Source organism: Labeo rohita, chromosome 23 (genome assembly GCF_022985175.1).
Source record: "Labeo rohita strain BAU-BD-2019 chromosome 23, IGBB_LRoh.1.0, whole genome shotgun sequence".
Classification (NCBI taxonomy): Eukaryota; Metazoa; Chordata; class Actinopteri; order Cypriniformes; family Cyprinidae; genus Labeo; species Labeo rohita.
This window is the reverse complement of record NC_066891.1, coordinates 9,897,662-9,925,537: the sequence shown is the minus strand read 5'-3', so window position 1 is coordinate 9,925,537 and position 27,876 is coordinate 9,897,662. Positions and strand designations below refer to the sequence as shown.

The window sequence follows — 27,876 nt, the reverse complement described above, 5'->3', positions numbered from 1 at the left end:
AATATGCACTGGGCAAACTGTAAGAGAATACGACCATACATTACGAGCATGTGTGTATGCATGTATCTGTGTGCGTGCCTGCAGCGGAAAGCTTTCTATTCATCGTTTATATGCAGATGAGCGCAGCTTACGAGAAAGAGCACGTCCAGAATCCATAATACCAACACGAAGCCGAGCAGGCCTGGTTCTATTTGTAGAGGAACATGTCATGTATTTGATGTTGAGGAATCTTGGAGACAGTTCTAGAGCTATAAACCTCTACAGCTCTTTGGCGTCCAAGTGTTTGTGTTTTCTGCTTGATGGTTAAATTATGTAGATGGACTTATGCTAAAATATTCATCAAAGCTGGCTCTTCATTGGGCCAATGGGTTCAGATGGGAGAACCCGATTGGATGGCAAGATTCCTATAGAAATCGAGAGCTAAAAACCGATATACTATGGTGTACTTAATCACTCTGTTGGGAACTCAAGATAAATTAGAGCATTTTACAACATTTGAAGTCAAAGGGAGAGTGGGAGGAAATTTGGAAAGGCTGAATGTGCCAAAAACTGAGCCAACTGAGGTTGAACACACAAGGATGGGCTATTCTGCCTTAGATTACCCATAATCCCCTATGGGATTGGCACAGAGGGCCAACGGAGCTCGGTGTGAGGTCTTCCACACGCAAGGGGTGTGTGTTCAGAAGGATTGGATACACAGAGTTTGTTTGATTAGTTCCAGATCTGTCAGATGCTCGGGCGACATGGCCGTGAGAGAGTGAGGAAGCGACAGGAACGGGAAGGGGGGGCCAGTCTTTCGGCGCCAGCCAATCAGCACCCTCGGAAGCTACCTCTTCCTGAGCCTTTTAGAAAGCTTCCAGCTACTGGGGGGCTCTGTGATCTCCTGCATCGAGCAGCATCTGTTCTCCGCAGAAGGCACGCTTATGAGATGTGGTTACGAACGCACACGAGAGGGTACGAATATACGTTAAAACACACATAAACACGCACACAAGGGGAATTCGGAGGCACGGCGTGAACAAAGACACGGCGCTTGCTCAGACACAAGCGGTTGTTTATCAGCGGGCCTCCTGGAGAGTCGAGATGCAGTCGAACTCGCTGCTCTCTGATCAGCCATCACAGCAGATGAAGTGGAATTGAACTGTGACAGACAGAGATGCCTCCAGCCGGAGCGCCAAACCCACAGCACACTTAGATTCAGCAATTCAGACATCTCAGCCTCGACACTTGAGAAATGTCAAGCAATCAGCCGGCATTTGCCATAATGGATGCTTTTTATAGCCACGAGCCCCTCACCAGTCACGGAAAAGTGCAGCCTGGGAGGTACGTGACACTAGCGTCCTGCAAAAAACGATTTGGAGAGTTCAAACTCGCTGCGAGAATCCGGTGCGGCACCAGACGCAGGCTTGATAAACTCTTTGAATATTATCAAAACGCCCGTGGGCTCGAAACATTCACAGTTTTTCCGTATTGCATAACACTTTTGAAACATTCACAGCGTGCGGAGTGAGCTGGCTGAGCGCTGTGACACAACGCTGATACTCTACGACACAGGAAGTGAGAGAAATATCAGCAGGGCTGCGTATGTGGGATGAATACATCATAAAGATGAATATCACAGCAACGCGCCCTTGGGTAGATGGTATGACACATCGTATATCTCATGATGTGTCAGAAAAGGAATTCGGATTGAGACGTAACGCTGAACAACATTCGCTGAACAATAGTTATGCAATCAAAAACAACTCTGTGTAGTATCAAACTATTTAACCAAAGCCAATCAATTTTTCTAAATACACATTCCTGGATATTCTGTGACTGGTTTTACTTGGGAATGCTACTCCAAGAAAACAATTAGTTCAATTCTAGAACAAAAACATTATGGTAATTCATCCCAATGTCATCCAAAATGCTCATGTCCTTCTTTCTTCAGTCCAAATGAAACTAAGGTTTTTAAGGAAAACATTCCAGGATTTTTCTCCATATAGTGGACTTCAGTGGTGGCCAATGGGTTGATGGTCCAAACTGCAGTTTCAATGCAGCTTCAAAGGGCTCTACAAACTGGCTTTACAAAAAAATGGTAAAACAATATCGGATTTTGATGTTAGAGGGGAAAATGAGTTTTTCCCTCTACCCTACCTTTTTGAACCAAAGCACACAGATGAAGAACTAACCACGCAAGACCTTTCCAATGTGATTACATGGTGGCGCATTGAAGAGCTAGTGCAAGATGAGCTTTTGTGGTTAAAAAGTATATAATTTTTTATTCTTTTTAGAAAATGACTCATCGTTTCACTAGATAAGACCCTTATTTTTCGGCTGTAGAGCCTTTTGAAGCTGCATTGAAACTGCAGTTTGGACCTTCAACCCACTGGCTCCCATTGAAGTTTACTATACGGAGAAAAATCCTGGAATGTTTTCCTCAAAAACCCTATTTTTCAACTGAAGAAAGAAAGACATGAACATCTTGGATGGCATGAGGGTGTGTAAATTATCAGGAAATTTTTATTATGGAACTAAACTAATCCTTTAATTATAACTTGCTCTAACAACAGCTTGCTCGTCCTCTGAAAAAAAACATTCCCTTTCTAAGGCCCTGTTTACACTAGTGTGTTTTTAGCTTTAAAACAGCATTTTGAAATGAAAACGATCCTCGTCTACACTGGCGTCTACACGATACAACTGAAAACGCACTAGTGTAAATGTAGCCTAATAGTGTTACAGACTGTATGGGTATTAGATAACGTTAACCAGGAGCCAAATAGCTATTTAAGCTATTTTTTAGCAAACTTGCACTTAGTGTTTGTTTACTTCCTTAAGTTTTCACTTCATTAAAAAGCTATGTTACCATTCAAAAGGTTGGAAAAGAAAGATCTAAAATGGCACTAGAGACATTTAAGAGATTTTCTTTTCTATTCTATTCTTTTTATTATTTTCTATCTATTTGAACTTTCTATTCATCAAACGATTCATAAATAAATGTTCTAAAGCTTTGACATGTGCGACTCCTTATGTATTTTTCTCAAAAGAAAAACCTGCAAAGATGGGCATTTGTGCCATTTTTGCTCAATTTATTCCATCAAGGGCCATGACTGAGAAATTAACGAGTTCTCACATGCGATTTTTCTTAGCTCTGGAAATGAGTTAAATGAAGTGTGTGTATACTCACAGCTGGTGCACGCTGCAGTTGTAGAACTTCACCTCTGTGCTAATTAGCATCTGACCCGTTTCCTTCGAGTTCAGTCTGAGCTCGACACCCGACCAGTCTGAAAAGAGAGCAAGAGAGTAAGAGATGAGAACATTTCTGTCACATCGCATTCTGTTGTGTTTGGTTTGCCACCCTTTTTTCAGCTTGCTTTATGCTCAAGCTGTCTTCTGATTAATACTTGGCATTCCTCGCGTCGTATTCTCACAGTCAAGCGGAGCCTCGAGCAGCTCTGCAGTGCGTGGCATCCAAACCGATATGAGCATATTTGGTGGGGTTTTTTTTTCGTTCTTTTTTTTGTGTGTGTGTGGAGACATGCTATTGTCACACAGAACACAGCTGAGCCCTGCTGTTAATGTGAAACAGGCCCGGGGGCGGCGGCGTCGATGTAATGGCGGAGGAGCGGCTGGCAGCGCCGCAGAACACCAGCCAGGCCAATCCCGTTTGGCAGGGTGGCTGCGTGGAGAATGCCGATCGCCGTTCAGACCAAACGCTCGCGCTCGATAAGCGGCCAGCTCTTCATACTCAAATAAGCACGAGCTCCGTCCCAAACAGGCAGCGATTCAGCTAGCATACAGTGTGTGGGAGTCAGCCGTGACCCGAAAGCACCACTTCCTCTCCTCTTCCCTCCTGCGCACCTGTTTCCGCGCCTCGTAACAGGGATGAACGGACTGAAGGGTAAAAGCTGGCTTTTTAAACATGTTTTTGGCGCATACGCCAAGGACAATACCTGGCACGCAATTCCCAAACGCCCAACCGTCTCGTGCCTTGTGGCTATTGGAAACTAGGAATAGGATTGGTCACACCCACCACTCAGTGAGCGGGTATTTCCACACATGATCGATGCTCATATGTTCCTATCGAGCCTGATTCAGTCAAGAGAGACGCGGCAAATATGAGGCACCGGGGGATTAGATGACATTTACCTGAGGGAGGCCACTGATTGGATAATGCTCCCCCCAACAAGGGCACGGGGGTTGTGGGTAAACAGAGCTGTCATTTACTGTGAGCTGGGAGGGAATTATTGTGATTCAGATAATCACAACCAACTTCTGCCGCATATGCGGCCATCTGCTTCCCAACAGAGGTTAGACGGAAAGCACATGTAGGAATTTGTCCGCAGATGAATGTTAGCTTTTATCTTGCCAAGTGACTACTTAAACGATACCTCTGTAGTCACATATACAGTTACACCATGCGGTATCCCGGGAACTAGATCCTCTACTTTTGGTTTCCCACACTGCGAACCGATCCCTGATTATATTCATAACCACATATGACTCTAAACCCAATTGTTGATCAGCGTTCGGGAAGAACTCCCTCCCTGGAGCTATTTACGGGTAGGGAGAGGGCAGAGGGCTCGTCACCTGTAATGGGCGTAAGTGTGTCTGAGAGCACGCCTGTAGCCCTGGGGCCGACCCGGGGTCGGTGTAGGCTCATTAGAGCCGCGGTTGCACGTGGCCGGTGGGATCGATGGTGCGGCTCGAGTGTGAGAGCAGGCGGCACTGCTGAATGAAGCCCTCATTAGGAAGCGAGGCTGTTGGGTACGCTAGGGAGGGTCTATTAATAGAGCATCTATACAAGAGAATAGAGATCACCTCCCTGAGGAGAACAGGTAGATGGATAGACAATGAAAAAACAAAAGAGATGCCAATTGATAAGGAAAGTTGAGTACATGGAGAGCTGGAGATATCAGCAGTAAATCCACGGGGAGGATATACAGTGGGACGGCATTATGGAGTTTTAGTTTGAATAGTCTAGTTTGAATAAATACCTTGATCTGTGGGGATGATGGGAACATCTTTAGCAGCGGGAGAAGTGCAGAGAATCTGATTCCCATCCACTCTGCCCTCAACCTCCGTCAGGTTCCCGAAGGAGCATGTGATTCCAGCGGAAAGATCCGGAACATCTGTCACTTTCACCAGCAGCTAGATGGAGGAGAGAGATCAGATAAGAAAAGGAGTTTTCAAGGAGTTGCTCTAAGGTGTATAGAATAAAATACAATCTCAGCTTAAAAAAAAAAAAAAAAAAAAAAGATAAAGATGCAATATACAGACAAGATTTTTATTTTCAAAACTCCTGGATGTAAAGTCAGAGCAATATTGACTTAAAATTAATTGTATTTTTTATTGACCTTTTATTTTTTATTAATTTATAATATTTTATATTACCATTATAGATTTTTATTTGTGTTATTTTTAGAAGTAATTGTTAAAAATATAGTAATATGTCTTAAGTTCCATATTCCATTAATATATTTTGTAAATTTTCTACTGTAAATATATAAAAACTAATTAAAAACTAACTAAATAATTTTTGATTAGTCATATGCATTGCTAAAAACTTAATTTGGACAACTTTAAAGGTGATTTTCTCAATATTTAGATTTTTTTGCACCCTCCTATTCCATATTTTAAAATAGTTGTGTCTCAGCCAAATATTGTCCTATTCTAACAAACATCAGTGGTAAGCTTATTTATACTGCTTTCGGATGATGTATAAATTTCAGTTTAAAGAATTGGCCCTTATGACTGTTTTTTAGTGTCACATATGTACTTTACAACTGATAAAACATTATTAATCCTTTATTTTAATTAATTGACATTAAAATTTTATATTTATATTATTAATAAAACGACTTTATGATTTGAAGTATTTTGTTGCAATTGTAATATATTCTCTATCCATATTAGCATTACTTTGTACATTATTTTATGTAATAATTTATGTTATAATGTATATATAGAAAAAAATACATATATAAAAATAGGATAGGATGAGTAGCTGAACGAAAAACGCTGTCTATATGTCTGACCATGAGTGCTATCCTCCAAGCTATGGCTGCGAAAGAAGCTGTTTCTTTCTGATCAAATAACCTTAGTCTTCTCACATGGGCAAAGTTCATTCTGCAGCATGCAGCAGATGGTCTCGCACGACATAAACTCCAGCCATCATTACAGACTTAACCTTATAAAGACTCCTGCTCAAAGAGGGCATTTAACAATCCATCCGTTCCTTCTCCATCTTTGAACTACATCTCCTATATTTCACACGAATGCTCTCGCACATCTTCTCAAAGCACACATGGCCCTCTGAAGTCATTCTCTGGGGGACCGGTGACACACAGGACGAAGCTCGCAGGCTATAAATACACACATTTCACATGCAAGCTGGTCTTCTTACCACAGAAGAAGAGGACAATTATTGCTGTGACATTTGTTAAGATTACTCGGCTAACTTTTACCACATAGTTTACAATAGTTTTAGCTATCGTGGTTCTTCTTAGGTTATGTGTGTTCAACCCATCTCATTGACTTTTGCCCTGTCTTTTGAAATCTCCAATGTCTATATGCCATCTAATTGCTTCAAAACCACAAGGATGTTCTTTTCCGCACACTTTATGCTAGTGTGCTGAGAGCTACAGAATTGCTAATTAACAGACTTGTTATATGTTGTGCTCAAACATTGAGACAAGGCATTGTTTGTGGTTAGCGCGGTCTACAAAGCATTGTCCGACCATAACAACATTGACGAGGCGTGATTGGTGTCTCTATGTTTTGCCTTTGCTCCTTTCGTTGCGTGTTAGCTTTTTTCATTTTTCGATGTGCAGGGAGGGCTAATTGTTGCTAGCATTTCTAATAAAGGTAATTTGATTGTTTTAGCTGCTTTTCATGCTCCTCCGGCGCCCGTGAGGATGGGTTTTGTTGTCATGGAGATGGTTCCCCTTCATCGTGCGACGCGCCGAACAGCGGTGACCCTGTTGTCATGTTGTCGAGCGCTACGGCATGACAGAAACATCTAATTTAGAGCCGGACGCCTCATTATCTTAATCAGGTAGCTGTGATACAGGGACTCTATCAATTATCTGGACATCACAATTTTTCCCCCGGCTTCCTAGGGAAGTTTAACCAAGGTGAATACCTTCATACTTCCTGGTATGCCTGTAATAGTGTTTTTTTTGCATGTAGCAGGGCACTAAAACTAAAAATAATGTCCAAAACAAGAGTCTTAGCCCTGCATCGACGTCTCTGTCTTCTTGAACACAACTCCTACTCCGGCCCACACGCTTATTTGGCATCTCACCCACGCATATACCTTTCCCAAAGGACTCTCTTTCCAGATATCTCGCTCTTCAAGCCCTCCCACACAGCGCACGCTTTCCAAACCCAAAACTGTTTATCTAGACATCTCACTGAAAACTAATTCATGCTAATTTTTCTCGCTGGAAGGAATCCATGCTCCTGAATTTCAGTCAACGTCACCTCGAGGTTGTTAAAGTGTTTGTGTTCTTGTGAGTAAAGGTTATAAATGGCCTGCGAGGTGTCTCACCGGTACGCTGGGCTCAGACACGGCGATGCTGTCCGGGTACACCGTGGCTTTCACACATTGGTTCAGCGTGGCGGCGAAACGGTACGGCTCGTTTGCCCGCTCGCAACGATCCCTTTGAGAACATCTATAAGAGAGAAAGAGCAAACAGTAGTTAGTTGGGAAAAAAACACCGGGACAAGCTCAAGGATTGATGTTTGATACAGTGCATTCAAAGCAAACGTGTGTGTTCACTGGGAATCATTGGAAAATAACCCTTCTCTCAGAACATATCAAGTTAATGAGAGAGTAACATAGTAATAAACCAAAAATAAATGTATAAGGAATTTTTCTGCTTTACAATTGATATTCTTTCATCATTTACTCGAAACAAAGCAAAGTTTATTTCTAAAGCACATTAAAAAACAACAGGGTTTGATGCACAGTGTTGTACAATAGAGCGTTTTCACGATGCGTCATATTGCGGCACTGAACATAAACAATGCCACTGAACTGAACGAAACTTGCATATTTTGCTGATTATTGCTGCTGAAAATGGTTCATTATTTTCATGTTTTGGGCTGTACTAATCAGTTGGAATGGGAAAAACATTTGGAGTACTATAGGCTGCCAAAAGTTATAACAAATCAAGGAGAAGAGTGCAAAAAAATGTCGGAGGAACAAAAGGCGTTTGTGGTTGGCCAAACTGAACCAGGATTTTAAGGGCAAAAATTTTGACAGCATTCGTGTTTGTTCTTATCATTTCCGATCAGGTAGCTGAAATATTAGGCTAATATCTTAATTAAAACGGCTTGTATGTATCTTTATCACCTAATAACTTTAGTTTGTCAAAAGATTGCACCCTTTTCTGCTTACTAGGTCTTTCTCTATATGATTTAGCAGCTTCCACAAGTTTTATCTGTGGTTTAGACAGCATAAATTAGCAGAACAATGTATTCAGTAGTACATTAACTGTGCAATCCATGCTGTTGTTTACATCCGAGTATCGCAAATATGGCCGCGCATCTGGGTAACTGACCAAACCACATATGGGAAAAAAATATAAAGCATAATAATTACAACTCAAAAAAAAAAAAAAAAAAAGTGATATAAAGTAGCCTGGGCACTCTATTCCGAGCTTTCAAAAGCAAAACGGTAATGTAAACTTTGCATAAAAAGGCAGAAATGTAAATGTTATTTGCTAAAGGCTTTTTTCTCTCCCTTAGCAAAGACCCGCCCCCCTTAGTTACTGTTGCTATGTCCGACTAGACATGAACACACAACATATTCTCATGCAGTGAAAAACACATTGTGGAGCAAAGAGGAAACTGACAACGTGCCAACAGACAAGACAGAACAGGTTACTTCTGGTATAAAACAAAGTCTTAGCTTTCAAATTGTGTCATTTTTAAAGAAATTCTAACAATAAATACCGTTTTGTGGCTCTTTAAAGGCCCACTGAAGTGCCTTGAAACACTCAGCGTTATTCTCAACGTAATTTAAACTGAAACAGGAAAACAGGGCAGGATATATCGATCAGCCCCGCTCCCTTTTTTAAAATAGCCAATAGCGTTTCGTTTATATCTGCTTGGCAACTGGTAAAGCCGCATTTGACAGCCACAATCTAACAGATTACCCTCTAGATTCAATATCAAAATCTTACTAAAACAAAACAGTGATCATAATCATACATTGGCTGTGTAGTTTTGAGTGTTTAATATATGCCGACTTGTGCATATCATCCTCTCCCTGCGATCGCATCTCTGGACCTGAGCCAAAGTCCAGAGTAGACTGTGCACTGCTGCAGTTCGCCTGACACAATGCGAAACCAGACCTCATTTGCCCCAATCGAAAGCATATTTACACTGTCTGAATGGTTCCCTATCACCTACATTGAGCACATGCCTTTCACAGTACAGAAAATACTAACACTGTGAACAAGTAACCGATCTCAGCTTCAGCATCTATTTATAGTGTAGGGGGGCGGGACATTTCGGATTCTAGAGCGCATTTGATTGGACAGAAAGTTGGATGAGAAGTTGAAGTGCAGCGTGATGTCATCAAAATCGTTGATCCATATTGGCGGAAGTGAGAGACTGTAAGTTTTAAATGCTTATATCTTGTAAATGCAAATTTTGTCATTGTTTTGGAGCACACTACCTTATAGATAACCGTAAGGCTAACATATTTATACTAAAAGCCAATAAACTTTAATTTTAATTTCATGGGGACTTTAATGTGTCGTGACAGGTCGCTGTAGCGCCTCAGTTCAAACAGCACATTAACGGACCATCTTTTCGTAATTACTTAAGCGTGAATTAAACAGCAGAAGGTATTTCATTGCAACCGCGGAAAGACGTCAGTACACACCATTTTCTTAAGTTCAAGTCTGCCGAAGTTAATCTACTCTTTGGTCTGATTTTTTTGTTGGATGAAATGGCAGATTTGGCTTTATGATTGGTCAGATCACCTGTCAGTCAAGACCCCTGCGAAAGTTGCATTAAAATGCATCAAATTAGATTTGGTGTTTATGATAATACACACCGATTATGTTTAATAGCATGACGTCAAATCGGGCACAATAAATAAGCATACATGACATTTCAGAAATATAAAAGAGGGGAAAATTTCATATCTTTTAACATTTTTTTTAGTTTGACAGTTGAGCACTCTGGCAACATGAACATCACTGCTCACTTCAGCTGCTGTCCTTGGTGCTGAACAGCTCCATACAATCACTTTCCCTAGACAGAGCAATCAGTAACTTCTAATTCAGGACCAGCTGATCAGACATCACATGACTAAAGCTGTCATTACTGTCACAAGCCATGACAACCCTAGACATGTATAATTCCAGAATATGTCCTCCTGTTTCTCTCAAAGTTTTTTTACTTAGCACTGGCAGACAGGAAAATGACTTTTTTGATGTTAAATTACCATTTTTGTTACATTAACACAGACCAGCTCACAAACAGAAACTACTATCGCTGATTCATCTTACATTTATAAATCTCACTGTACTTCTGCAAATCTGAGGGTTATTTTTACTTTTCACACCATGCTCATTCAGCCTGCCACTTGGTTTTGACTCAGCCTCCCTCTCTCTTTGCTCTCTATCTCTGACAAAGAGCATGTAGGCTTGCAATTTGCCGTGTCTTTTTAACATGCCTAATGCTCTGGGGTGGGGTGGGGGGAGAAATGACACTTAATGTGCTTTCAGATGTCCGAGACGGCTTGTGGATACTTCACTGTCTGAAAACGTGGGTGTGGGTTTGTCTGCGTGAGTGTGTGCATCTCTCCGAGCCGCCAAATCCAGGCGCCGGGTTTGATTTTGGAGGAGGAGGTGGGTGTACTCAGGATGCTGCGTTGCCATGGCACCAGGAGACGGCCATTATAATGTGTGTGTACATGTAAGTGTGTGTACTTAGTGGGCAACCTCTTCTCTCTCTTTCATTAAATGAAGAGTGTGTGTTCCCTGTACACATCATTTTGTCTCCAGAGGGGTTTATTCTGCCTCTCGACAGCCCTGGTCCTCTAAAGACCTGAATGAAATGCTTAGAGAGCTGCATACACGTACACATCAAAGAAAATGCCTGAACACACAAACGCACATAAAATATGATTCATATTCTCTTAAAGTCAAGGTTTGTTGCACCAAAATGTGGTGTTTTTGTTTGACGACTACCATTTTCCACCTCCTTTCTGGCCCTTAGAATTAAACAGGTTGTTTTAGCAACTGCAGGCCAACCTTTAATATGCAAATGAACTCTGTTATGAATGACTAAACTCTCTGTATTGACATACTGAAAACTGAAAGCTATTGACATACTGCTGTTAATTATGAATAAGCGTTGATATTTAAATGTGGTAGTAATATGTTAAAGGTTGTTTTTGTGACAAGCTTTAAGATTTATGAATGACCTGTTTTCAGTGTGCGTGTGTGTGAAAGAGAGAGAGACAGAGACAGAGAGAGAGAGAGAGGGTAATGGTAGTGGTGGGTTAACCTTTGGGTTCTTCTCTACCGTCTGCTTTTAGCCCTGTGCACCAGACAGGCAATTACAGTGTCTTTTCTTCTCCTTACACACTCAACACACACACTCAGCCCTGACGAGAGGAGACAGACCACAGGAGAAGATTTTTCTCTTGTTTCTTTCCTGCTTTCTTACCAGCGTCCTCAAAACATCCCACGAGGTGTGTGGCGAGGCACCTGATTGAGCAAAGCTCTGAGGAAGGAGAAGACGGGACATTTTACAGATGAATGAAAGTTTCCCTTTTAAAACAAAGCTAAGAAGAAAGCTGTGGGAGTGTTGTGAACCTCTCCCCGGGAGAGTTGAGATGGAGAAGAGAGTAGGATAGTCAAGATAAGATGAGTAAAGATGGGACAAGAGGAGAGGAAAGGGGGCGAGAGACTAAAAGAGATGAGATGATAAGGGGAGACAAAAATGAGATGTAAAAAATGAGATGAGAAGAGAGGAAAAAGCCAGATGAGACAAGATACAGACAAGGCAAAAAGTCGAGTCAAGAGGTAACACGAAAGTATATGAGAAGAGGAAACATGAGACAAGAAAGAGACAAAAAAAGATGAGATGAGAAGATGGAAAAGACAGAAGATGGAAAGAGAAGATATGATGTGATGAATAGAAGTGACCAGCAATGAAGAGAAGATAAAGTTAAGGTGAGATCAGATGAAAACATAAAATGAGATGAAAAGATGACAAAAGATGACAAAAAGAGAAAAGTTATGATGAGATGAAACAGAGAGAAAAGTTGAAATGAGATGAAAAGAGAAGAGTCTCGAGGTGAGACGAATAAAGAAAAGTTGAGATGAAATGAAAAAGAGAACAGCTGAAATGACACGAAAAGATAAGTTTTGAGGTGAGATGAAAAGAAGAGTTGAAATGAGACAAAAAAGAAAAGACTCGAGAAGAGACGAAAAACGGAAAGTTGACATGAGACAAAAGGAGAAGCCTCAAGGTGAGACGAAAAGAGAAATCTCAAGATGATATGAGATGAAAAGAGAAGTCTTCAGGTGAGATGAAAAGAGAAAAGATGAGATGAGATGAAAAGAGAAGTCTCAAGATGAGATGAAAAAGAGAAAATTTGAGATGAGATGAAAAGAGAAGTCTTGAGCTGAGACCAAAAAAGAAAAGTTGACATGAGACAAATAAAGAAGCCTCGAGATGAGACGAAAAGAGAAATGTTTAGATGAAATGAAAAGAGAAGTCTCAAGATGATATGAGACGAAAAAAGAAGTCTCAAGGTGAGATGAAAAGAGAAAAGTTGACATGAGATGAAAAGAGAAGTCTCGAGATGAGACGAAAAAGAGAAAAGTTTAGATGAGATGAAGAGAAGTCTCAAGGTGAGACGCAAAGAGAGAAGATGAGATGAGACGAAATGAGAAAAGTTGAGATGAAACAAGAAAAGAGAAGTCTCGAGATGAGATTAGACAAACATGACGGGTCGAGATGAGGCAAATACAGATAAAACAAAAAGATGAGAGCTGAGACAAGATGAACAGAGAAGGGTCAAGAAGAATTGAAAATTGAAAACAAGAATGAAGACTGGGATGAGAAGAACAGAGATGACATAAGAAGGGTCAAGATGACCCTTGAATAGAGTTGAATAGAGTCAAGGTGTGATAAGACAAAAAGTGAAGGGTTGAGATGAGACAAGACAAAAAAAAAGGGGCAAGATGAAACGAGACAAACAAAGAAGTGACAAGAAGTGAAGCAGAAACAGAAAGAAATGAAATGAGATCAAAAGAGATGATAAAAGATGACGAAAAGAGAAGTTGAGATGAAAAGTCTCGAGATGAGACGAGACAAAAAGAGAAATGAGATGAAAACATAAAGTCTCAAGATGGGATGAAGTAAAATGAGAAAATTTGAGATAAGACAGAAAGTTAAGGGTTGAGATGAGATGAGACAAAAGGAGAAGGGTTGAGATAAAATGAAAAGAGAAGGGTCGAGAAGTGAGGAGTATAGACGAAAAGAAAGGCGAGAATCAAGATTGGCTGAGTATAGATGAGACAAGAAAAAAGAGATGAGATGAGAGGAGATGAGATGAGTGTTGAAAAGAAATAAGAGGAGAGTAGATAGGACAAGATGTGAGGAGAGGGGGTGAGGCGAGACAACTAGAGAGACAAAATGAGACAATATGAGAAGAGTCCAAAACCCAGTGTAAATCGATCTCTCATCTCCATACTGCCCCAGTATTTGTCCAACAGGTGAAATAATTCACTCATAAACAGCCTGAGAGAGTGAATCTGCTTCCACTCATCCAAATCAATATGTAATTAGGAATTCATTTAGCTGAGCACCAATCCCATATAATCTGAACACAGACCAGCACCATTCAAGCTCAACACAGAGACTAAGAAGTAAACAGCCTGGCCATGTAATGAGCAGCGTATGATTGTTATAACCATAATGACGCTGCTTGAATGAGTGTTAACTGACTACACAGCAGTGCACAGCACCATCCTTCTGAACATGTGCAGATATTATTGACATCTAACTGATCCAGTGTTGTTGTAATGTGATGAGTTGTGTAATGGCTGATTGCCAAATAATTTATTAAATGTATTGTGACTATACTCTTCTACATCAGCCTAAATGTGAGACACATTAGGTTACTGCATTATGAAATAAGATCATGATCTTTCAGCCTGCTAGTTTTGATACTAGTGATAAAAGAAATTATGAAATGATTTAAGAAATGAATGTATACATTATTTATAAATGATACAATAAATCATTTTTGAATAGATATAATTACATATATTTTCAGAATTTTACAAGAGAAATTTACATCCAATTAAATATTAAATCCCATGACCTTTTCAGGTCTGAAAATCAAAATATTACAATTCCCATTTTTTTCTGGTTCATTTGTCACATGAAAGGTCAAGTCAAGTGCACTGCATTATGGGACACATTTCACACATTTCACATGCTCTGTGCATTCAATGCACAAGAAAATTAGCATGGCGGAAATAGCATGCTAGTCCAACATATCAAGTCCACGCGGGTACATCAGAGAGAGAGTGAGCGAATGTTTCCTCACAGCACGGATCAAACGCTGTACCCCGCTGTGAAGATGGTCTCCCTTCTGGAACGGCCGCCACAGCCATGCAAACAAGACCCAAGCCGAGAGCTTACACACACACACACTTTCCAAACACTCATGTATTGCATAATGTTAAATACGCTTACATACTGCCCTAAACACTGATCGGTGCTAAGATTCCCCACCTCCCTCTTTCTCTCTATAATGAGCTCAATCCTAAAAGCGATTATGGATTCGTTGAAATGATCTCCGCTGAGCAACTACTGGATCACTGATATTAAAACAGCCTTTGACCTAAAAGGAGATCAGCCAATCAGATCATCTCCAGGATTAGTGTTCTCCATGGGCCAAGGAGATTAGTCCTCCTAAATCTGACAGCAAACTTTATGCTCTCTCTCTTTATGCCTCCTTTTTCTGTCTCCTCCCAGTTTCAGCGTTCTGTACGCAGGCTAACTGGCCAATGAGAGATGTCTCTGGGTCTTATGCCAGATAGACAGATAACAGACAGATGCTGTTTGTCTTCATAGTCTAAACACAGGCAGATTTAGTGATGCCTCATATACTCTAACACTATCCTGATTTCAGTCTCTCACTCATTTTTTTCTCCTTTCAATCACATGGTGTGCAGCAGCTGCTGGTAATTAGAGGAACTTTGGCAAATCACACTATTCTGAGCTGAGGTAAGAATAAAGAGAGAGACGTCTCTTACACTAAAAGCAGAATAATGTTGCTGTACATAAAAAGTCTCCAGTGTATATTAAAAAAGAAATAACTGAAACAAGGCATGTAGAATAAATAGATACACTACCATTCAAAAAGTTTGGGGTCAGCCAAGTTTTTTTAAAAGAAATTCACATATATATTCAGCATGGCCGCATTTAATTGATTATTTGTTCTTTTGAACTTTTTTTCAAAGAATCCTAAACAATTCATTACAGTTTCCACAAACACATTAAGCAGTAACATTGAAAATACTAAGAAATGTTTATTAAGCACCATATCTGCACATTAGAATGATTTCTGAAAGATCATGTGACGCTGAAGAGTGGAGTATTGATGCTGAAAATTCAGCTTTGCATAACAGGAATAAATTACATTTTAAAACATATTAAACTAGAATGCAGTTCTTTTAAATTGTAATAATATTTCACAATATTACAATGCTAAACTTCTGAGTGGTACTGTAAACATCTAATGACCAGTACTGAAAACTTGAAATCTAGCAACTAATTTTTCTTACAAATTTGGAACTTGTTAATATAACTTCAGCAAATATATTCCAATCAAATAAATGAGTGCTTTTTTAATTATAGATTGTGATATATTCACAAAAGTCTGAGATATTTGCCTGATGCAAAATTGAAGTTATTTTAGATGTTCGACATTTTAAGGATTAAATTTTTATTTTATTTATTTTCCTCAAACCATCTGCTTTGTTATGGAAGCATGTTTTTCGCCACTGAATAAAAAATAAAAAAAACAGATTGACTTTTTAATCTAGCAATTCTGACTTTTTTTCCTCAGAATTATGACATATAAACTCACAATAAAGAGAAATAAAGTCAGAATTGTGAGATATAAACTCACAGTTCTGACTTTTTTCTCAGAATTGCGTGATATAAGTATGCAAGTACAAGTTTATGTCTTTAAATTGTGACTTTTTTCTCAGAATTGCAAGTTTATGTCTTGCAATTGCGACTTTTTCTCAGAATTGCACATTTATATCTCGTAATTGTGACTTTTTGCTCAGAATGGCAAGTTTATGTCTTTAAATTGTGACTTTTTTCTCAAAATTGCAAGTTTATCTTGCTATTGTAACTTTTTTCTCAGAATTGCAAGTTTGTCTCGTAATTGTGACTTTTTCTCAGAATTGCAAGCTTATGTTATTAAATTGTGACTTTTTTCTCAGAATTGCAAGTTTATCTTGCAATTGTAACTTTTTTCTTATAATTGCAAGTTTATCTTGCTATTGTAACTTTTTTCTCAGAATTGAAAGTTTATGTCTCGTAATTGTGACTTTTTGCTCAGAACTGCAGGTTTATGTCTTTAAATTGTCTTTTTTCTCAAAATTGCAAGTTTATCTAGCTACTGTAACTTTTTTCTCAGAATTGCAAGTTTATATCACAACTGTGACTTTTTTTTCTTAGAATTGTGAGTTTATATCTTGCAAGTGTGACTTTTTTTTTTTCTAAAAATTGCAAGTTTATATTGCAATTCTGACTTTATACATATTAGTCTTTTTTCCCTCAGAATTGGACTTTATAACTTGCATTTGCGAGTTTAAATCTCAGAAAAAAGTCTGAACTGCAAGATGTACACTCACAACTGCGAGAAAACAAAGTCAGGAGTGTGAGATAAAAAGTCGCAATCATCTTTTTTATTCAGTGGCGGAAATGGGCTTCCATACTTGGATGCTTTAATGACCCCAGGAACCAGTGTGTTGATCTGAAGAATCTTAAAGTAGAAGTTCACTTCCAGAAAAATTTACAGATAATTTACTCACCCCCTTGTCATCTAAGATATTCATGTCTTTCTTTCTTCACTCATAAATAAATGTTTTTTGAGGAAAACATTTCAGGATTTTTGAAAGAAAGTGAACTTCTCCTTTAAAAGTATGCTCAAGATTTCTTTTCTAATTTCATACATATCTCAAGCATCTCTTTTTTGATTTAAAAGGTGTCTTATCATGACCATTTGAAAACCATTATTATAAAGTGAAAAAAAGGAGAAAAACTGTGCAGTGAAGGAGAAGCTAAAAGACTAATGAAACCATTGTAGTAGGTGTCAGCAATCTCTCTCTCTCTCGCTCTCTCCCTCTCTGTCTGTCGCTCTATCAGATGTGGAAGGATGGACTCCATAGGGGCCGTGAGGAGTGAGAAATGAGCAAATATGAGAGTGGCGCTAGAATTAGAGCAAGTGAGAGATGTTAATTTCATTAAGAGAACACAGACTGTGAAAAAGCACTCGCCGTGGGGAGGAAAGAATACAAGCACACATGGCGCGAAAGAGAAAATGAGAGAATCTGATATGTCATGGTATTGAATGATTACTATACTGATACACCATGGTACTTACTGTGTGTTACTCCAAAAAAAAAAAAAGCAGCTAAAACTACAGTTATATATATTTAAATATATATTTAAGTAATTTAAAAATATAAACAAACATTAAATACATTTTAAAATAATAATTTCCAAAAATACAACAACAACAACAACAACAAAAAAAGAGGTAGTAGCACGGTACTTTCGGTACTTTTTGCTAGTGAATTAATAAATACATAAGCTTGTCTGCACAACACAGCATGGTATGTTTGAGATTCGAATGGCGTCTGTATTACATGAGCTTTAATACAGCAGAAAGCCCCAGAGGACTGATGGAGGAATGTAATCCTGCTGCGCTAACGGCACGCTCAGAAAAAAAAACAGCCCCATGCTGAACAGAGACGCACAAATACCGCTCGCTTCGCCAATTATTTGTCCCTGTCCTGTCGGGAGTCATGTAAATTACTTTAAGTGCACTTTTCCAAGGGAGGTACGCCCGCCATTACTGTAATGATGGTAGCGGAGGGCTTACACACCCCTACAGAGTCAGGACACAAGAGAGAAGACAACAGCACAAAACCACTAAAAGATGACGAACACAGTACTGTCAGTTGCCTGTTGTTCTGGAAACATTAAATTCAATTTTTAAAAGGATACAAGCGTCTGAGGATTCAGCATTCACTGAGATATTAACAGCTGGATGTAGTTGCACTAGTCAACCACCAGAGGGCAAACAACCTCTGTGCCATCCGAGCACCACTGGGCTCTGCTTTATGATCATTCTTAGACTTCACTACATGATTTAAGTTTTGGAGATTGTGGTTTTCAAATACATAAAATTTCGTTGTGTGCGTAAATATAAAGAAGGAACGGAACTTACATGTTATGCAGCACACACCAGCCACAGTGTGGATCTCCTGAGCTCAAACACTCTCCACACGTGCCGTACTGCTCACAAGACTCGATCGGCACCCGTGTAACCTGCAGAACAAAAAAAGAACAGATGGAGCATATTTATTCAGCACAAGCTGTATTAAGCCATTCGGTAGATATATGATATGGAAGTAGCATTTGAAAGTCATAGATTTTCTAGACTATGATGGACAAGGAAGAGGAGAGAGAAAAGTGAGCAAAGTCTCAGAGAAACAAGATGATCGGAGTCTTTGGTATCATAGCAAATGGGAGCACGGTTTGAGAGACCGAGGTCAATTCCTTTCAGAAACAAGGGGATTTAAAGGGATAAAACTTCAGCATAAAAGAAAATTCAGTCATTATTTACTTAATGTTGTTTTAAAATTGTAGGACTTCTGTGGAACATAAACGTTGGTGTTTTAAGAAGATAAGACCGTTTCAGCTCCCACCAACTTTGATCGTATGGACAAAAAGTACAATGCAAGTAAACTGGAACCGAAACTGTTTAGTTACCAGCATTCTTCAGATTACAGTATCTTCATTTTGCATTTCACTGAAAAAATAGAGTCACACAGGTTTGTAACATCATGAGCATGAAAAAATGATGACAGAATTGTAATTTTTTTTGGTATATAAGCAGAAATGGAGATACAATGGAGAATTTTGCTTGTCACTGCCTTTGAGAAAAAACTTTTCAATTTATGTCCACTTCATTTAATTTCTGTCTCCGAGAAAGAGATGAGATCTCATTTGTGATGTTTACTGTCTACGGCCGTCCAGATGCAAGTTTTTTATGATGCCAGTTGTATATGTGCACAAGAACGTCTGTGTGTTCGTGTGCACTTGTGTTTCCTTTGAAATGTATTAGTGAAAGACAAACATAAGAGTATTCAGTGGTAAAACCTGTATTTCTGTGTGCATGTGTGTGTGTGTGTGCTAACAGAAACAGACAGAACAGAGGAAACAGGACACAAGCAGCTGTGCTACTGCCACTAAAAGGAATAGCATCGACACAGTGCTCTTTTGTGTTGCCCAGTGCACCTGTCCAGCTAGGTATAAACACACACACACACACACACACACACACACACTGGTGTTCCTATTATTATGAGGACATTCCATAGATGTAATGGTTTTTATACTGTACAAACTGTATTTTCAATCCCCTTACCCTAAAACTACCCCTCGCAGAAAACTTTCTGCATTTTTAGATTTTGAAAACACTTAATTCTGTATGATTTATAAGCTTGTTTCCTCATGGGGACCTAAAAAAAAAAAGGTCAAAATGTACTGGTATTACTATACTTGCCGAGACATTTTGGATTTTTAATGTTTTTTAAAGTCACTTCTACTCACCAAGCCTGCATTTTGTTTGATTCAAAGTACAGAAAAAAAAACAGTAAAAATTTGAAATATCTTTACTATTTAAAATAACTGTTTTCTATTTGAATACATTTTAAAATGTAAAATTTTAAAGCTAAATTTGTAGCATCATTACTCCAGTCACATGATCCTTCAGAAATCATTCTAATATTCTGATTTACTGTTTATAAACATTTATTATTATTATGTTGAAAACAGCTGAGTAGAATTTTTTCAGGTTTCTTTGACGAATAGAAACAGAAGAACAGCATTTATCTGAAATAAAAATCTTTTGTAACATTATAAATGTCTTTATCATCACTTTTGATCAATTTAAAGCATCCTTGCTAAATAAAAATATTAATTTCTATAATTTCTTTCAAAAAAAAACAAAAGGATACTGACTCCAGGCTTTTGAATAGTATAGTGTATAGTTATTGATAATAACAATTAAAAATCTTTTTTGAACAGCAAATCAGCTTTTTAGAATGATTTCTGAAGGATTATTATGATGCTGAAAATGTAGCTTTGATCACAGGAATTAATAACATTTTAAAATATATTTAAATAGAACGCAGTTATTTTGAGTAGTAAAAAATATTTCACAATATTACTGTTTTGCTGTACTTTGGATCAAATAAATGCAGGCTTGGTGAGCAGAAAAGACTTTAAACCTTACTGTTCAAAAACTTTTGACTAGAAGTGTATGTATACAGTATCTGTACCTCATCTAAGACAGATGTATATATATATATATATATATAGAGAGAGAGAGAGAGAGAGAGAGAGAGAGAGAGAGACTTATACAAATATATATATATATATACAAATATATATATATATTTGTATAACACTTTATAAACTGCTTGTAATTGATACAGTTACAACACACGTTTGCTTACAGTATCTAATACAGCTATCTAAATACTTACCTAAATATATATAAATACTGTAGGTTTTGCCTGATTTAGTACACTTCTGGTCATAAATTTGACTTCAGTGTATAGTTAAACAGGTGTACGCACACATACACTCAAATAATGGCGATTGTGTCAAGTTCGTCTCCAGAGTGAGACTCAATTCAGTGACCATTATAAAAAGCAAACATGTCACTCCTCAAAACTCAACAAGCAGTGTGTGTCTGGCAAACAGTCTGAACATATGCTCTCTCTCTCTCACACACACACACACACACACACACACACCTAGACAATCAAACACCCCTGTAATACCTCAGAGACGAGAGCTAACCAGATCCACACTCACAAATGCCCACTACAACAGACTAGAGCCTTGCTTTGCCCGCTGACCCACAAAGCCCCTCTCCACTCCAATCGCACAGCCTTCTGCTGCCCACTTGGCATGCTGGGATAGCGGCGCTGTGATGACCGGGCCACAGCTCTGTGATTTGTGCCTGCGCTTGTAATATCTCTTTTATCTATTCATGTATTTTCAGGGGTTTGCTTTCATTGCCAGCGCTGGAGCCTGTGATGTCGTCCCTTGTCGCTGAGGGGATTTTTTGGGTGCACCTGCATCCTATTAACACACACAAGCAGAACAGGATAGTGTGAAGTCATTGAGGATTTGGGGGCGAATAACATTTGTTTTCCCGCATTTTGACTGAAATGAATGGATTTTCAAAATTTGGTCAGATGTGTTGCAGAGAAATAACTATGTATGTATGTGTATATATATACACACTACCAGTCAAAAGGTTTTGAAGAGTAAGATGTTTTTTAAAGAAGACTCTTCCACTCTCCAAACCTGCATTTATTTAATCCAAAATACAGTAAAAGCAGTAATACTGTGAAATATTTTTACTATTTAAAATAACTGCTTTTGATTTGAATATATTTTAAAATGTAATTTATTCCTGTGATCAAAGCTACATTTTCAGCATCTTTACTCCAGTCTACCGTGTCACATGATCCTTCAGAAATCATTCTAATAGGCTGATTTGCTGTTCAGGAAACATTTTTTTATTATTATCAATATTTTAAAAAGTTGTAAATTAAAAATTTAAAGTTGTACTTTTTTTTTTCAGGATACTTTGATGAATAGAAAGATCCAAAGATCAGCATTTATCTGAAATAAAAAGCTTTTGTAACATTATACACTATACCATTCAAAGGCTTGGGAGTCAGTATAATTTTTTTTTTTTTTTTTGAAAGAAATTATAGAAATTAATACTTTTATTTAGATGCTTTAAATTAATCAAAAGTGATCAAATAAATGCTGTCTTTCTATTCATCAAAGAAACCTGAAAAAAAATCTACTAATAATAAATGTTTTTTTTTTGTTTGTTTGTTTTTTTGTTTGTTTTTAGCAGAGAATTAGAATATTACAATGATTTCTGAAGGATCATGTGACTGGAGTAAAGATGCTAAAAATTCAGCTTTGAAATGACAGGAATAAATTTTACATTTTAAAATATATTCAAATAGAAAATATGAAATACAAATATAAAAATGATTTTAACTAGTAAAAATTTCAGAATGTTACTGTTTTTGCTGTACTTTGGATCAAATAAATGCAGGCTTGGTGAGCAAAAGACTGTTCAAAAAACTGTTCAAAAACTTTTGACTGGTAGTATATATTATTATTATATATTATTTATTAATTATTTATAATTTATTATTGTTGCCATTCCAAAGTACAAATCATGTAAAAAAAAAAAAAAATAATAAAAATAATAATAATAATAAAAAAAAAAAAATATATATATATATATATATATATATATATATATATATATATATATATATATATATATATATATATGGTTGGACTCATTTTATTACGTAGCTTCTCAAAATGTTATAAACATGTATTATTCAGGGTTAAAAGTTCACATCAGATACAAATAAAAGGACAAAACTGTAACAACGTTTGCCCAATAGGATCTGCGTGCCAGTTACTATTCAGAATTTGGGCACAGCATTACGCTTTTTGACGGTTACCGTCATTGTGTTTTCTTTATTCTGACATTTGTGACGGGGTCAAAGGGTAGGATGAAGTGAGAGACAGTTTTAAGATGGATGAGTGGGCACACAGTGTGCGTTTAGTGAGAGGGGTGGAGAAACACGTAGGGTTCCCGCTGCGCGTGTGTGTGCGCTGTATGGCCGTGTTAAATGTCATTAGTGTGTGAGCGGCGGGGTTTGACGGGGGCGGCCATCCACCTGTCCCCGCGACACACAGCCGCAGCGGCTCCGAAACAAAGACGCGTATTCAACCTCCCGCTTTCCACCGACACATGGCTGTGATCGCACACGCATGCACAGTTGTGTTTATACATACGGCAAGAACCGAGAGGTGTCCCACAAGGCTCCGTCCTGTTCCCTTTTTCATTTTCACCCAGCTCCCCCTCCCTCGTTTCTCTTTATTTTTCGCTCACTCGTTGCCCCAGGACAAACAGGTGGTCAAAAGTAATGAGTCCAGCACATCAGCGCTGCCGCCCAGCCTGATGACAAACAAGCCCACCAGGGGCTCCGCTCACAAAGCAACACCGGCCATACGACGCTGGTTCAACATGGCAATAAGTCTCAATGTTACACAACACTGACTTAGAGCCAGACCAACAATCCAACAACATTCGATTCACAGATACCAGATGATGCCTTCTTGACGCCAACGGTCACCAAATGCCTGTTCTGGAGTAACTCTAACTAGATTTTTTATGAAGAAAATGTAAGCTTGTACAAAATGCAAGGCTGTTTTTATAGTTGCCAGGACTTTACTATGCAGTTGCTAAGGTGTTCTGAGTGGTTGCTAGGGCATTTTGGGTATATTTAAGAATTCAAAAGAGCCCACCGCCAAGTCTCTATAATATTCTGGCCCCTTGATATGGCTTGGGTTTCTCCTTGAATTAATTTTCTCACCAGTTTTATCATTAGTCAGACACAAATCAAAAGTTACAGAATACCTGTTTTTAACAGGGTTATTTTAGGTAAGTAAAAACTAAAGCTTAAACCCAATAATAATTTTTCTTACTTAAACTATAACTGAAAAATTAAAAAACTAAAATTACTTATTTATTTAAGTTTAAGTTTTAGTAACTTTTTTTTGTTTAAAATATATGTGTGTGTGTTTGTATAGAAAAATGTGCAATTATTAGTTATTTTTAATCGATTGACAGCACTATTATATCATTATATTATATTATATTATATTATATTACACATACACACATTCCTATATATATATATACACAAAAAACTGGCAAACCAAACTAAAACAGATAAAATTCATGAAGCTTTTGGACTACAAGCTTAATTGTGGTCTAATTTGAAATAATTAACTTGTCAGTTTATCATCATCAAGTCAAAATTAATTACAATCATAAAGAAAAAATGTTATAAAGGCTTGTGTTATGTGTCAAGTTTTTTAGAAGTTTTTAGTTTTTATGACAAACAGCACAAGTTTAAGGCATCATTCTTATCTGTAGCATGATTATGAAAGGGACAGTTCATCAAAAAGAAAAAAAATTATAAAATTCTCATCAAAACACAATGGATCCCATTGAATTTCAGTGTATCTAAAAAACTAAGATATATTTCAAAATGTCTTTTGCGCTTCACAGAAGAAGGAAAGTCATACAGGTTTGGAAAAACTACTTTAACCTTAGTATAAGCAACAGTACTAGTGATACTAACTATGTTATGAAAATCTGCAGCAGTGTCAAACGCTGATGGAGCGGATCAGAGAGGGGACAGCTGCACTGCAGGGTGACACAGCTGCCGCAGGTGCACGTCCACGTCTGCACACTTGGCAGAAAGATGTCAAAAGAAAAGATGGGGACAGAGAGATTGATAGAGAGACTTCCAGACAGAAAAAGTGAGCTGGATAAAGGTGTTATGGGGGATGCGGGCGGGCAACTGGAGCAGCTGTTGACCAGCACATGCTTTAGTCAGTCAACACAGTGGGAAGCACAATGAGGCCTGTTCTCCCACTGAGAGCAGCTTGTGATTGTGTGTGCGTTTGAACATTTTCTCATTAAAACTTGAGTTTAAATGCAGAATAGAGAAACACGGTTTTCATTTGATTTGTTTACAATAGAACCAAATAAAAAGCAATAAGCAAGATCATACATTGCAGATTTGCTCACAGTTATTAGGCATGATGCAAGCTGCAGCAACAGCAATAAGATAAAAGGCAGCAATGTTCAATAAATGATTACATTTATTAATATTAATAATCACAAACTATTTTTCTGTCATGTAAAACAGCTGTTTACAGCTACCAAGCAAAATAATGTGCAAAGATCATTGTAGGTACTTATCAAGTCGCCTTTTCTTTCAGTAATTATTTTCTGGTAAAAAAAACTAAAAACCACCATAAAAGTTGAGACCTAACATGTGGTGGTGTTTAATTTATGCTGCAGTTTCTGGATGTTTATTCAGAACTCAAACAGCATCATTGTAAATCTTTATATTGGATTGTACAGAGTTTATACATAGAAATATGTGCCAACTAGTCACTAATACTGTCATATATGTTGCCAAAAAAAACAAAAAAACAAATAAAAATAAAAACACAAAATTGCAACATATTTGGGGAAAAATGGTTGGGTTTATACAGAATTCAACTGATGTTTGTATGACTGTTTTAAACCGATTTTAAAATGGCACATCTAAAAAATAATCTATCTGTATATATATAAAAATCACACACCCCAAATTTTTTTCAAACACGTTACACGTTATTTTTGTTTAAATAATGAATGTACAACAATTTGAAAAAAAATCTTCTGTATATATATATATAAATATATATATATATATATATATATATATATATATATATATATATTTATATTTATATTTATATTTATATATACACACACACACTGAATTTTTTTACTTTTTTTTTTTTTTTTTTTTTTATACTTTCATAATTTTTTTTTAAGATAACGAATTTATATAAAATGAACAACTATATGTTTAACTATATCACATGAATAAACAGTCAGCAACTACACAGATTAGTCAGTTGTGTGTGTTTGATTCACTAAAAAGAACCGGTTCATAAGAGTCATTTGTTTGGGATTCATACTACACTGGTCATGCTGTCTGTTTTTGATTTTTTTTTTTGTTTTCACATTTTAAAGAAACATTGAAAGTATTTTTCCTACAGCATAAGTGATCTCACAGCCTAAAAACCATTCCTCCAAAAAACATTTGAATCTACCACAACCGCCATTAATCTCCACTTGCACTTGTGAACTTAAAGTATTAATAACAGCCAATTGGCTTAAAAGACAACTGTAGTTAGATTAACGAGGAATTCTGGGTTCAGCCCAAACTCATGGTAGGACAGGGTGCTCGCCAGCTCCTAATTTCCTCTTGAGCTCTGTAATTCTTCCACAGCTTAAAATGCTTCCAGGATGCTATCTGCTAATCTCTATCTGGCTTGAATTCGATATTTTCCACTCGCTCTGATGCTGGCCAAGAATCGCCTGGAGACAGGACATTTAGAAGAAAAGAAGACGGAGCTGGCACTGAAATTCTTGTCTTATTCACAGACAACACTTCTCAAGTCAAGCTTGTAACCTCCAAAGAACCTCTGCTGCTGTAATCCAGACCCAAGACGTTATAATTACAAGTGAATGGCTGATCTTAGACCTGTGCTACAGTACAGTATGCTACGGGGACCGGACGCAGAGCATGAATGCTTACATTAACACTCTTTTCCATAGTCTCAGAACACCCTGTCACAGACACCTATCTGATGAATGGAGAACTATTAGAGAGTAAACAAAAGTGAGAATGACAGCGAGAAGAGAATTAAGAGAATGAAGAGATGTAGGGTCTGAGGTAAATGATTAAGAGAGAGAAGACATATCCAAGAGGATAGAAGGAGAATGAAAAACATGAGGGTAAAGTGAGTGTAAGGGAAATCCTGTTCTTGTGTAGCCAGACTTGACTATCAGCATACAGTCTGATCAACACTACAGTTTGTTCTGGCCAAGAACGCCTGACTTTGACAGGAAAAAAACTGTCTGAACATTATGCTAATGTACCCATTTTTTGGCATGCTGTAACACAGTTTACAGTATGATGGATTTTGGATTAAAAACAGGATTTAGGTCATTAAAAATGCACTGCAACTCTAATATGTGACCCTGGACCACAAAACCATCATAAGGGTCATAAGAGTTCATTTTTTGAAACTGAGATTTATACATTATCTGAAAACTAAATGAATAACATGAATAAGATCCACTGATGCAGAGTTTGTTAGGATAGGACAATATTTGGCCGAGATACAACTATTTGAAAATTTGGAATCTGAGGGTGCATAAAAATCAAATATTGAGAAAATCATACATATTTATGGTGAAAACTTTACAAAATATCTTCATGGAACACGATCTTTACTTAATATCCTAATGATTTTTGGCATAAAAGAAAAATCAATAATTGTGACCCATACAATGTTCTGTTGGCTACAACTACAAATATACTGAGCGACTTAAGACTGGTTTGGTTTTCCAGAGTCATGTATAATATAGACTAATGTAAAAGGGAAAGTGTTTATTTTTGTTGGGGAATATCAGAAAATATAATAGATATATCTACGATGTCTTATTTACAGAATAACTATCCCATAAACGTCAAATTAGACAAACTTTACAGTCGGACTCCAAAATACTAGCTGCTTTTTAATGAATTGCTAACAATCACACCACACAACACATTGCATATACAAATAGCTAGAGTGCATTTGCGTTTTGTAAAAAATACAACCATGTACACCATTCAAACATTTGGGGTCAGTGAATTTTGTGATCAAAATGAAAAAGTGATCAAAAAAAGAATGTAAAAATTTTTGCAAAATATTTATATTTTAAATAAATTCTCTTCTTTTGAACTTTCAATTAATCAGAGAGTTCTGGAAAAAAATAATCATGATTTCCCCACAAATATTAAGCAGCAAAAACTGTTATCAGATTTGGCAATCATAAGAACCATTGCTAATAAT

General features: G+C 37.6%; 1 protein-coding gene across 2 annotated transcripts in view; it reads right to left on the bottom strand.

Moving 5' to 3' along the window:
- The window catches only part of plxna2 (plexin A2), a 269,674-nt gene that overhangs the window by 79,701 nt on the left and 162,097 nt on the right, over positions 1-27,876 (bottom strand). For both annotated transcript variants that reach the window (XM_051096153.1, XM_051096152.1), the window contains exons 5-8: positions 18,503-18,603; positions 7,535-7,658; positions 4,980-5,133; positions 3,170-3,266 (exon numbers count right to left, since the gene is read on the bottom strand). In XM_051096153.1, the coding sequence (XP_050952110.1) occupies positions 3,170-3,266; positions 4,980-5,133; positions 7,535-7,658; positions 18,503-18,603 (476 nt within the window). The remainder of the gene's footprint in view (positions 1-3,169; positions 3,267-4,979; positions 5,134-7,534; positions 7,659-18,502; positions 18,604-27,876) is intronic.